Source organism: Sander lucioperca, chromosome 10 (genome assembly GCF_008315115.2).
Source record: "Sander lucioperca isolate FBNREF2018 chromosome 10, SLUC_FBN_1.2, whole genome shotgun sequence".
Classification (NCBI taxonomy): Eukaryota; Metazoa; Chordata; class Actinopteri; order Perciformes; family Percidae; genus Sander; species Sander lucioperca.
The window spans coordinates 37,381,936-37,395,778 of record NC_050182.1 but is presented as its reverse complement, the minus strand read 5'-3'; the positions used below and the strand labels follow the sequence as shown (position 1 = coordinate 37,395,778).

At 41.4% G+C, this 13,843-nt stretch overlaps 1 protein-coding gene across 1 annotated transcript; it reads left to right on the top strand.

Moving 5' to 3' along the window:
- The first annotated feature begins 10,015 nt into the window (after positions 1 to 10,015).
- Positions 10,016 to 12,176, top strand: LOC116035361 (transmembrane protein 74). Its single transcript, XM_031278404.2, has 2 exons — positions 10,016 to 10,271; positions 10,957 to 12,176. The coding sequence occupies exon 2, from the start codon at positions 11,024 to 11,026 to the stop codon at positions 11,855 to 11,857; it is 834 nt and encodes a 277-aa protein (XP_031134264.1). The 5' UTR covers positions 10,016 to 10,271; positions 10,957 to 11,023; the 3' UTR covers positions 11,858 to 12,176.
- Positions 12,177 to 13,843: the final 1,667 nt, after the last annotated feature.

Genomic DNA, 13,843 nt, shown 5'->3' with positions numbered 1-13,843 from the left:
TGAAGGTTCCCACTGTTTAGTTACATTACAACATCCCTATTTTAAAACAGAGGGGTGAGTTCATAACACAACACCCATGGGTAAACGCCTGGGGGGTAAACGCCTGTAACATTAGATAGAGGAGCTGAGGGATGTGTGTGATGGAGCTGCTTCTCATGGGAAGAGGGAGAGAAAGTCCTCTACTGTCTGCACTCATCTTCATCTGCAGCATATCCACTGTGGAACGACTAACGTACGTGATCATGATTCCACTGTTCGGATTATCCCCCCCCATTTCCCCTGGTGTTTTAGGGCCCACAGCCAAAATGATAAACAAACTGGCTGAGGTTTCAGGCAGCTGCTCAGCACTAGTCCAGATTAGTGTGATTGTTATTCCCAGGGAAGCTGCATGGGCTCAAGTGAAAAAGGGAAGGCGGAGAGTCAGTTTATTTTAGATCTCAGCACAGTAAGCGATGCAGCTGGTTATATTACTGTCTGCATAACCTTCCCTGGAGGCTGGTTTAGCAATAAGAGCTTAGCAGTGTGCGGGAAAAATTGACTGGAAGGAAGCTTGGCTCAGTTTTTATGCTACTCTGTTCGACTGTGGACAGATTAACCACAGAATGTGTGGATAAGATAAATAACCTGACTGTAAATAGCAATATTTTTAGAAGTCAGCCCTAGATTACTATGGTTTTATTATTGTTTTTTTTTAGCGCTCCCGTCTCATAATCTTCAACAGATTACATCTTTGGTAAACCCCCATGATCCTCCTAAAGATTTAATATCAGTGTAGACATAAATAAATGTGGTATTCATTCATTGTCACCTCTGCATCGATCCCTTCTGTGTCTATTACGCTGTATCAGAGGAGGGCTAAGTGGTTCAGGAGGGAGACCGTGACAGGTCATCACTCCTCACAGCCGGCGGTCAAGAGGAAAGATTCACGCAATTTAAAGATGACATTGTGTAATTGCTGCCTGTATAATGCATCCACCAGAGGTGACAGAAACATGAGGCATGCCAATTTTAGATGAACATTGATTCTGTTAATGCGAATGGTTATGCTTGCTATGACTCCTTACTGATGCAACGGCATGGAGACTTACAGAAAGCATATGAGTTTGTTACAGGTTAGGCATCCAAATCTATGTTTACTTTGCTGGTTGTAGTTTACCAGTAAAATGTATCAAATCAAAAAAGGTGTTCGTTATCTGGCTGAATGCCTGTGAGTGGTATAATAATATCAAATATCTGATTATTATTTCTGATTCATTATTGTACAAAGCATTTTACTGTTCATTTTGACTACTTTATTTACTGGCTTCGCTTCTGACTATTTACTATGATTGTATACTGATGCATCATCGTTTACATAACAAATGAATTTGCAGAATAGCTGTCTAAGCTAAAACGTGCAAACTTTCCCTCTGAAAGAACAAAGAGAATAAGAGTACAAGTGCAAAGTAGCAGAAAATGGAAATACTCAGAAGAATCTCAAAATTGTACTCAAGCGCAGTACTTTAGTAAATGGTGCTTTCCACCACAGATCAGTTCATCATTTTCACCCTGCTCCTGATTCTGATGCAGTTCTCCTGTCCTACAACAGGGATTCCCAACCAGGGGTACCTGTACCCCAGGGGGTACTGCTGCAGTTGCTAGGGGGTACATGGAAAGATTGTAATGTAGCTCAACGAATTTGAAAAAATAGAAATTTTTTTTTTTTTTAAAGAATATATCCACATATCAACATTAGGCCAACTGTAACAAAGTGGGTAGCAAGCAAGCACACAAGTTTAAACAGGTAGCTAAACTCATAATGTATAAATGGTTGAAACATTCAGCTTCACTCCCAGTGGGGGGGGGGCACCAAATTATTGTTCATTTCTTTTAAGTTTTTTTCAAAAATAAAAATGTCTTAACATGAATCCAACATATTATTAGCAAATACAAATCAACCTATTTGTGAAAAAGCCCCACTGATGATAGGATTACTGGCCTATAGGTAAGGTAGTCACTAAGGTGGCTGGGTTGGCTCAGCAGTAGAGCAGGCGCACATATACTGAGAGGTTTATGCCTTGACTCAGAGGTCTAGGGTTCGAATCTGAACTGTGACAATTTCCTGCATGTCTTCCCCCTCTCTCTCTCCCCTTTCTCACCTAGCTGTCCTGTCAAAAATTAAAGGCTGAAAACCCCAAGAGTCACTAAGATAGCCATCCACAGATACAGGTAATCCCAATGATTCACTGTGCTTAATGTACGTTTAATAGTAAAATATGAATTTTAAAATCATGCCAACAATTATTATTTTAATAGCTTAGTATTCTATGCTCTAAAAAGGTATGTATAACGGCTTTAGACCACCCTACACTTTATTGTAGGCCCAGTTTAATATGCAACTTCAGTTTTTACAATATTAGTAGTAGGGGGTCCCTGCTCCATCTCTCTTTCAGTTAAGAGGTCCTTGGCTTAAAAAACATTGAAAAACCCCTGTGTTATACATTTGGGACTTAGATTGGGAATTAATGAAGGGGACGTGAGTTCATCTTACAGGGCTGTGGGGGTACCTCAGACAAAAAAGGTTGGGAACCACTGTCCTACAACACTGACAGTGAGTCTCCACTGCCACCTCATGGTCAAACACTGCTACTGACACATCAAACCAGAGGTGAGCCAAGTTACTGTAAATATTTGGACCACAGCACATTTTATAAAGATGCAACTTATCTTTATGATATCAAGGTATACTCTATGATACTGTGTCTACATTGTTATTGTAGAATGAAAAAGCACTTTATATTCTGTATAGTACACTTGTCTTACCAAATTGAAATTACTGTGTTGATGAATGGGGCACCACCTACAAAACCACCTTACAATCACTCAGCACACTACAAAAAAAAAGAGCCATTCGGTTAGTAAACAACGTTGGATATCATGAGCACACCAATATGCTGTATTTGAAATTACACACCTTAAAGATTATAGCCATGAACACAAATACTTAAAAAAGAAGAAGAAGCAAAAACTAGCTTTGGAAACATACAATAACTATTCACAGATAGAGAGGGGAGTTATAACGTAAGAGAGGAATTCAATTTGAAACAGCAGTACGCTCTGACCAAACTTGAAAGTAGGTGTATTTTGATTTGTGGGGTGGTTTTGTGGAATAATCAGGACAATTCGATCAAACAAAGTACTGTATAAGTATGATGCAGTTCAAAAGCAGGTACAAAAAATATATTTTTTGAAAAGTACAGAAGTGAAGAAGGAGAAGGATTGTTTTTTTGTTCTTTTTGTCTTGATGGAGTAGGATGTGATTTATAGTGATATTTTTGTATTGTTTGGAGTGGTCTGTTTGGTTTATCTTTTTGATTGTGATTTGTTTATGGTAAAGACTGGGGGTTAGGACACAAAAAGCCTATGTCTTCTACCTAACGATTTTCGAACGGGTCTAGTGTTATGTTGAATTATTAAATTGTTTTTTTATTGATTTATTCTTTTTGTTATTCTGCTTAAAAGTGTGAGAACCAATGGCGACTGAAGTAGCTGTTACATAACTTTGTTTGAGCCTTTTGTGTAAATGTGCATAGCAATGTATAGGCCACATATACTGGTATACTGGAATGAAACCAGACACATGCTTTGGCCTGAAAATTGTTGTTGAGCTTTGAAAATCAAAAGGTTTCTCACAGTCAATACCTATTTAGTTGTGCTGTTGAACTTCTAATATTTTGCCCCAGGTATGCGGATAGGTTTATAGGTTTATACACAATTTAAAATGTACAGAATGACAAAGATAGCAAACAAATACAATACAGGGAGAGGCAAAAAGCCCAGTGGGCTTATTTGAAGCCTCCGCCTTAATAATTAAAAAATGTTATAACATCATATAGAACAAAAAACTAAATAATAAGACAACATAAAATTGATACTAACTAATAAAATAAAATGCATATATATATATATATATATATATATATATATATATATATATATATATATATATATATATATATATATATATATATATATATAGATCTATAGATATATGGTGCATTCAAAGTTATTGTAAAATACCCTTTTCCCATCCAGTGGTTGTTTTCGCCGTTTTGTGCTCCTTTTTTTTTTATTGTTTTATATTTTTGAACATACATAACAGACAAATACAATTGAACAAGGTGCTCGTTTTTTAAATATATATATATATATATATATATCTTTCGGTTCAGGCACCATTTTAAAAGTATCGTTGTATCATGTTGATAAGAGCATTAAAATGAGAAAAAATAATGGGACAAAAAGAAATCTAGGGACATTTAGAATAGAGAAAAATGTGTGATTAATTGCGATTAATTGTGAGTTAACTAAGACATTAATGCGATTAATCGCGATTAAATATTTTAATCGTTTGACAACACTAATATATATATATATATATATATATATATATATAAAGAAACAGCAAAAAAATTGGGAATAAAGGTATTGAATGAAAAATTCATAATAAGTTTATGAAAATCCTTTGCTTCCAAATTCAATTATATTTATGAAATGGGTTCCTGCTAGTCTCACTTTGCCAGACCCTCCTCCAAAGCGCGCTGAAGAGGGGTCTGGCTACTCCACATGGCATTCGGGGATGGGAGGAAACCGTGCTCTGGTTTAATGGCATTTCTTTAAACCAATCAGAATCGTCATGGGCGGTGCTAAACTCCGCACAGAGCCACTGCCAAATAGTCACGCGAGAGAAAACTCAGATTGGACAGATAGGCCCAATCCCAAAGTGAGCCCTGAGGACTAAGGACTAAAGACTCACAGACTTAATTGATCTCTGGTGCTAAGTGAGTGAGTGTGTGAGGCCACATGGGCTCAGATAGGTATAAATGAGATTGGGACAGCACTTCACGAGATGGTCATGGTCTAGCTAGCTGTCTGGATTTACCCTGCAGAGATATGAGGAGCAGTTAACCATAGTCCTCATAAATCCACCGAATTTAAAATGCCAACACCAAGAAAGCGGAAGGAAACGGAAAATACATGCATCCGGCGGAATTTCCTGCAGCGCCGGAGCAATCCCGGAAGTGGAATGCAAATGATATAGACTAGGTTCCTGCAGACTTTACTTTAGGCTGATATTTTACCTCCAAGGAACAGAATGATCATTGGCAGACATGAAACAAACCATGATGGAGAACCAGCCATCTAAAGCCGTAAAGGGCACACGCCCTGTCTATTTCCACCTACCAGAGAAAATGAAGACATGTCACTGAATATCCCAACATTGGACACATTCACAAATTCTCAACAGTGACTTCTGTGTTAATATAATGCATTATTCATCCACTGCAGCTTTTAAGGGAGAGATCATTCTGTTCCTAATTGAAAATTCAAGGTAAACATCCCAACAGAAATACAGAAGCATTTCCCCAATAGCAGTAGTGCCAGCAGACTACTCAGTGATTGGCTCACTATATTCACCAAATATAAATGACATCTTTGGCCTGAACTCAAGACTTTCTCATTTACCTAATGAATAAAAACTCATCCTGTCTAAAATGTTCGGTTTGTCCATACTAAGCAGCTGCTATGACTTTGCTTACCAGCAAGCAGCTAAACCGAACTTGACTGTATATTTATCAAAACAAATGGGATAAAGTGGTTACAAAAAAAAAAGCTTGTTCCAGTTATAATGGTGCCCTAATTATAACATAATTAGGGCACCATGATAACTGGGCACAACAGAATAGCTGTTAGAAATAATCAGTGTTCCAGATGAAGACATAGAGGCGGAAGACAGGGACAGACAATTATCATCAAGAGCTATTGAGAGCATTATACAGTGAAAGCAGCTGTGGCGTGAGGGGATAACATCACATTAATTATGATAAAGAGACGATAAAGAGAAGACGGGTCGATGAAATGGTGGAATTAATTATCCGAGCCGGCTTGCTTAATCACCACTTTTTGTGAAGTATTGTCTTTGCTTGAAGCATAAATCTTTGCCTACACACACACACACACACACACACACACACACACACACACACACACACACACACACACACACACGCACGCATGCACACACGCGCGTGCGCACGGCACTTGGAAAGCCATTATTATCCTTCCATTATCCCAATGTCTGTGTTGAAGCCAGCCACACTTCAATTAGTAAAGTCACTGTAAATTATAACTAATAACTTTAAGGTCCTAACTTAAAGTGCTAAATATTTCATAAGAGTGTCTGCCACCACCACCACCATCACCATCCTCTATGAAAGAAAAAAAATAAAAAATAAAAAATAAATAAACTCCACACTGAACCTCAGTGTGCCTTTCTCTTAATTCCCTTTTCATCCGGCCGTCTACATGCTCTCTCCTCTCTGGCAGGCTTTTTAAGAGCTCCTGGAGGCTTTGCGTGCCAGGCTTCCCAAAACAAACCCACAGGACTGTGTACACCTGCTTATTAATAATCTACAGCACCCTGCTGTCGTGACACACTACCCTGACGGAGACCTCACAGTGCTCTCGAGCAGCTGGTGGTGAAGTACTGAAGGTAACCAACAACATGTACATCTTTTCCACATTCTGAGTATTACTAATTTATTTGTCTCTTTAATCTTAATGTACGCATTGGATTGCACAGCATAGGATGTACTTCTTGCGGCAGCTGAATAAGTTCAACCTGCCAAAGTCAGTGATGGTGCACTTGTGAATATTTAGCCTTGGCATCAGTATAATATCCCTGTATAATCCCTATAGGAACTTTACATCTTTCTGTGGTAGTCAGTACAGCAACCTTATGAAACTTTATGAGGCTTGAGCTCCTGTAAATTCTCCTATACAGACTTACTCTATGTCTTTGTGGTATTGTGTTTTATCTCCTTTGGCCTACTAGCCTGTTCTTTGCTTAAATAGGAGCTTTACAGTTGTATGCACTAACATGTGGCATTACATTATCCTAAAATGTTTCCTTCGGAAGGGGCATTGCTACTAAAATATGCAAGTCCAGGTCCCAAGGTTCCCCCTCAGACCTGCAAATCTTCATCCCGTTTGTGTGTTGACTGACTGGTAGTGATCTAAATCGGCTCCTAACCTGCCAAAGTCAGTGATGGTGCTCCTCTACACGGCCATCATCGAGTCCACCCTCACCTCCTCCATCACCATCTGGTATGCTGCTGCCACTGCCAAGGACAAGGGCAGACCGCAAGGTAGCATTCGCTCCGCTGAGAAGGTGATTGGCTGCAATCTGCCATCCCTTCAGGACCTGTACATCTCCAAGACCCTGAGGCGTGCAGGAAAGATTGTGGCTGACCCCTCCCACACCCCAGACACCCACCCACCCCAACTGTTCAAAAGACACTCTCCTCCATCAGGACACAGACTGGACTATTGTATGACAATTGCACATATTCTATTATTGTATATACATTTGTTAGTTTACAGTTGTTTTTGTTTTGTTTCATATTTATATTGTAACATTTCTATTCTATTATGTAATTGTCTGTTGCCATCATTTTAAGATGTTTATTGTATGCACCAAATACCAAGGCAAATAATCTTGGCAAATAATTGTATTCTGCTTCTGATCGCCAATGAGAACTCTGTGGTGTGCCCGACTCGGACTGCAAGGAACCTGAGTATGTGACACTTGATAACCAGCTGTCTTCTGATAACATCTCTGCGACAACCCACTCCTGCAGATTCATTCAAGCACAACATCAAGAGGATATGTCCATCCAGGTTCTGGTCCAGGCTCTTGTCATCTTGAGTCTAGACTACTGCAACCCGCTCCTGGCTGGTGTGCCTGCATGTGCCATCCGAGCTCTGCAGCTCATCCAGAATGCAGTAGCCCAGCTGGTCTTCTACCTACCAAAGTTCTCCCACACTACCCCGCTCCTCCACACCCCGTACTTGCTTTTCAAACTGTGAACGGCTCAGGCCCATCCTACATCCGCGACTATCCACTATCCACAATAGTGGAACGAGCTCCCCGTTGACATCAGGACAGCGAAAACTGCACACATATTCTGCCGCAGACTGAAAACTCATCTGCACCATGGCTCATAAAATTGTAACAACTGATATTGATATACAAAAGAATGTGGCAATTGGAGCTACTTGTACTTGTATGATTGTTGCATTTTTTTTGTTGATGCATATGGTTAAATGCACTTATTGTGTGTTGCTTTGGATAAAAGCATCAGCTAAAAAAAATGTAATGTGAGTTTGAAGCTAAGATGAGCTGGTGCAAATGACCTCTGGGCTTTTTCCTGTTTATAAATCACACACTTCTACTCATTTATATTCACCTATTCCGCTCCACAGTCTGCTAATGTGGGACACTGACCAGCTTCAGCAGCTCCTGGAGCAGCTGGAGGTGAAGTGAACCCATTCACTCCCATATTCATTAATTCACTTCATAATTCACACTCCCACACATGCACTGCCCCACTCCTCTTCTCCTTCTTGCTGCTGTATTTCCTCCCTCTGTCACCTTCTGAAATCTGCTACTGGCTAAAGAAAAAAACAATGCTACATCCATGCTTCATAATCTCTATTCTGTGTGTGAGTCCATGCCTGTGGGAGGAGACACACTACGAGGATTTATAGCCTTTAGAAGCACCGACTCCCCAGCCGCCCCTCTTCTTCCAAGCCTGGTGTCCTTGCCAGCAGGAAAAGTGGTGCACTGTTGCAGAGAGATAGCATCTGGTAGTTGGCTGTTGTTACACCTCAGACGAGTGCACAGTCACATTTCAGCTTCCTCTCTCTCTATCTGTCTGCAGGAGGCCGACCACCAACACACCATAAAGCATTATAATCCAATTCCGATCCCCACCTCTGCAAACTCATTTCTGGAACAAAAATGGTGGAGTAAATCTCTGCCTGACTCTGACTCCCTCTCTTTTTTTCTTTCCCTCACCCCCACTCTCCCTTTCTCTTTACTCATCTGTTAAATGGAGCCTTTTTGGGAAATGAGCCAAAGCTGTTCACCCAGCCAGGACTCCAGGAAAAGTAGCGACTGTATTTTTAGCTGCTTCCTGCTTGCGCTAAATAAGGTGGAACAGCCAGCAAATGAATATTCAGATGGAAGTGGGATTAAGCACTTCAATGGTTGATGGTGGCCTGCACTTAACAACTAGTTAACAAAGTGTCATTTCCAAGAAAATGTAGTCACTTTGTAAGCTGCGTTAACTGCTCATCATTTATCTTCAAAGATGCTACCGAGACATGGACTCTGAAGATGTGGCATAAATGAGATGAACCTCGCAAAGATTTACATGGGCTCACAGATGAGATAACCTATGAGATCTCCAGATTAAACATGGATTAGAATGGCTTTGACATAGTGAGCAGTAATCTTCTGAGAGAGCACAGGAGGCCAGATGGGGCATAATACACACAGTTTAACAATGTTGTTTGCACAGCACTGCTGGATAGATTTTTCCGATACGATGACAGATTTTTTTCTGACATGATGACGGCATTAACTGACAACATACAGTGCAGATTATTGCATGCATGTCCATGATCTTCATCATCTGTGTGGTTAAACAAACATTATAATTTGTATTTGCTCTGGCATTACTCAAATAGCCTTAGGGTGTCTATACTGTAACATGGGCTGTCAGATATAAAATGTGTAACATGTGTACATTATGAATATTTAGCCTTAGCATCAGTATAATATCCCTGTGTGATCCCTAGGAACTTCAAATGTCTCAGTATAGCAACCTTATGAAACCTTATGGCGCTTGAGCTCCTGTAAATCCTCCGATAGAGACTTATTTTATGTCTTTGTGGTATGTTTATCTCCTATGGCCTACTAACCTGTTCCTTGCCTCTATGTGAGCTTTACAGTTGTATGCACTGCCACTGACATGTGGCATCAAATTATCCCCAAATGTTACCTTTGGGAAAATACGAGCGTCAGGTCCCAAGGTTCCCCCTCAGCCCTGCAAATCCTCACCCCGTGTGTGTGTGTGTGTGTGTGTGTGTGTGTGTGTGTGTGTGTGTGTGTGTGTGTGTTGACTGACTGGTGGTGATCTCAATCGGCTCACAGATAGCGAGGCTCCTTTCAGCGCCACAGCGCGGGCAGCTGAGGCTCTATGTGTGGGAGGGACTTACGGAGAGCTCCCCTTGGTGCAGCCTGCCGCCACAGCATCGAGCAGCGAGAGAATCTATTCAAAGCATAGTTACTGATAAGGCTCTTGTATCTGTCCCCGTTATGTATCCTCGCCCGCTTTAAAGTGTCTATGAAGAGGAGAAGGCGGAAGCGATGCTGAAGTAGCGCGGTGAGTTGATTTCTTTATATTCGTGCAGTCTGAGGAGGTTTTTGGTTGGGGATTAGAAAAAGATAAAAAAAAAAAAAAAAATTTAAAAAAAAACGGGTTGTGCATGACTGGTCCAACCCTTATGCAGAGGAGCACCTCACGTCTTCTGCTGAATTCAGATAAAGTGTGCAGGAGTATTCTGACACAGCCTATTATGGAACTATTGGATAATGTTGTATTAAAACTAGCTGTAGTGTGGAATCGTGTCATGATAATTTTCTCGGAAGTAGACCAACAATGGTTATGTAGCCTCATATATTGTATGTGTGATTTAGTTTTAGCACAGTTTTGCTTTGCATTCTATAGGCTGTGGCCGTTTTAAAACAGAATTAGAATATAGCGTGATCTCGGTTAATACGTGGATTGTTTTCCTAATTGGATACAGAGGCATTTGGCTAATCACTGCAACTATAAGCGCCTTTCAACAAATGTCCACTGGATTTTCTTAAACGATCTAATCAACTTTAAAGCGTTGTTGATTTTAGTATAGCCTAACTATAAAAATGTATGTGCATTTTGCGCATCGTTCCAAATTACGCATTACAAGTATGTTGTGGATAGCCCATAAGGTTTCATGCTTTACAATGAGTACAATCTAATTAAAATGCGCCATTTAACTCAGATCTGGTATGTGTCCTCTCATTAGGGATGCTGTGGAGTGAAAACGTCGTGGGAGGAAGGCTCAGAGTGAACCAGCGGGTGGTGAAACACGAATGGCTTCTCCCGCTGATGAGAGAGGCAAACTGCCCGATTCTCCCAAAGTCCTTGACCGGGTTTCCAGCACGCTGCAAGTTCGCAAGTCGGGCGGATCAACAGGAGGAGCGCACCCAGGGGAGGGCGGCTGTAACCCGGCCCGCAGCTGCCATGGCCGGTGTCATTCAGCACCAAGGACGGCGCCGCGCAAGGGAGGCGCAGAGGTTAAACTCGGTCACCTCGGCGAGGAGAAAGTCCGGGTTTGTTGCGACGAGGAATTAGAGACATCTTTCACGTATATTGATGAGAATGTCAACTTGCGACTGGCCAGCCCGGAGACTAGTTGTAAAAGTACTCACAGACCAGTGCGCAACGGCGAGCCTTGCTCCGAGACTTTACCAGAGTTTTCCTTTATGTCCGAGGACGATCTCTCTATCGGGGAGGGCCCCGGGACTTCTATAGACTACGGCTTTATCAGTGCTGTCACGTTCTTGGTGACCGGGATCTCCTTGGTGATCATCTCCTACGCCGTGCCTCGGGATGTGGTGGTGGACCGTGACAGTGTGTCGGCGAGGGAGATGGAGAGGCTAGAGATGGAGAGCGCCCGGATAGGCGCCCATCTGGATCGGTGCGTCATAGCGGGACTGTGCCTGCTCACGCTGGGCGGCGTGGTGCTCTCCACGCTGCTGATGATCTCCATGTGGAAGGGAGAGATGTACAGGAGGAAGGTCATTGCTTATTCTAAGCGTTCAGCCAAACTGTATGGCTCTATCAGCCTGAAAACTAGATCCAGTCCCAGCCACTCTTCAGCGCACCTGTCCCTGGAGGAGGACATAGAGGAAACTTTGGCTTAAAATGCTGCTCTGTGTACAAACCTTTTGTGTTTAAAAGGAATTAATGCCATTCACACCCTTACTAACATATTGTAGCCTAAAACTGTATTCATACATTCAAAGTGTGAGTCTGAAACACATTTGGCTTATGCTGTAAAAATAGCTTGAATGCTGTATTGTAGGCCTATATCCACGTAACAGAAAGGACAAGAAAAGCACTCAAATGCAAATTGAGGAATTGCCTGAAAAACATTATGTGGTATCAAATAGTTCCCAAATGATTTAAAATGCTACTGAACCATAAAAGTGACACGAGAGAATAAGAGCTTGTTGTGTCATACACTGGACTGGATCATATTTTTTGGTATCCGGGATGCAATCTCTGAGAGCTTCCATTTATTATTAAGCCTATTCATATTTAATGTGAACGTCTCCAACGGCGAAATTGTGCACAGACACATTTCAGGAAGTAAGGGAAATGTGTGTCCGCAGGGCAGGAGAGTGGGAGTAAGGGGGGGAATGTGAAGCTGTCCCTGTCCACTGTGATGTGGGAGAATCAGCTCAGTTGTCCACATGGTAATATCCAGTGACAGTCACTCTGGTGCATTGCTGAGGTAAGCCAGTAAGCCCGGCTTCGTGCACCCGAGCCAAAGCTCCACGTCGGTTTGATTGTAGTGAGCAATTTGACTGCATTGGACAGAGCTAACACACACTGTTCGCCCTCCTCTGCACTGGCTCCATCCTCTCTGCTCTTCTTCTCCTCCTTCTTCCTTCACCTTCTCTCTCCCACAGGAGACTTTCCTTTCTTCTGCAGTGTTTCACCACTCTCCTCTACCTACGAATAGGGTTGGCGCATCGTTTTGATTTGAACAATTCTGATTCCAATTCCGATTCTTCCTTTTAATTCCGGTTCTTATCGATTCTCGATTCCGATTCTTTGAGGGGTGGAGTTGAAACCGCTCACATGCTTATTTCTGGGGTTGGGTACCAAAACGCGGTGGCAATAGGGCACCGGTTCCGACGTAAATGGTAGTAACAAGACCGAATAAGAACGAACATTTTGGTGCCTGACTTTTTTATTTTTCAGAAGCATCACTGCATGGGACGCTACGTTACCGTTAGCTAGTAGCTGGATTAAACACAATGGTTAAAATGCTGACAGCTTACATTAAGCAGTGTAAAGTGTGACTGTATTTCACTGTAGAGGATTCCAACACCAAGACGTAACAGTCTGACAGCTGCCGCTGTCGGAAAAACAACACAGACAGTGCGCTCACTTGAAACTCGCCAGCCTTGTGGTGTATTCAAAGTTATTGTAAAATACCCTTTTCCCATCTGGTGGTTGTTTTTGTCGTTTACCAGCAATTAACTGGTGAAATAAGTCATTGTTATAAGTTATTGTTATGACATTATTAATCAATCATTTAATTTTTACCATATGGCCTTAGCAATAAACATGCCGTTCTTTAATGTCGCCAACTGTCGTTTTGTGCTCCTTTTTATATTTCATATTATATACTTTATAAATATATTATATATATTTCGGTTCAGGCATCGTTTAGGCATCGTTTAGGCACCGGCATAATTTTAAAAGTATCATTTTAGCACCGGTATCGGAAAAAAAACAAATACCCAACCCAATTTATTTCACAGATAAGAGGAACATTTTCATTTTATTCAATGGTGATTTACAGTTTTACTGGGCTTTTTCAATGGAAAATAAAGCCATAGTGTTGAAAGGGTCCTGGATGACCACAGCCAAGTGCCTGTGACATTTCAAGGTTGGTGATCCTTTCCTTACCTGTGTGCTCTCATTCTCTCTTTCTCTCTACGTGAGGATGGACTTAAGAATGCCTAATCACACATGAAAGAGTTGCCCTACTTCCAAAACCTCTTCCAAAGTCTTCACTACTTCAAAGAGCTAATTACATTTCCAAAGTGAGGTGTCATTCTTTTCAAAAGGTTATATTTGATGTTAATCGTGGTGATTTGCTGACTAAAATATTG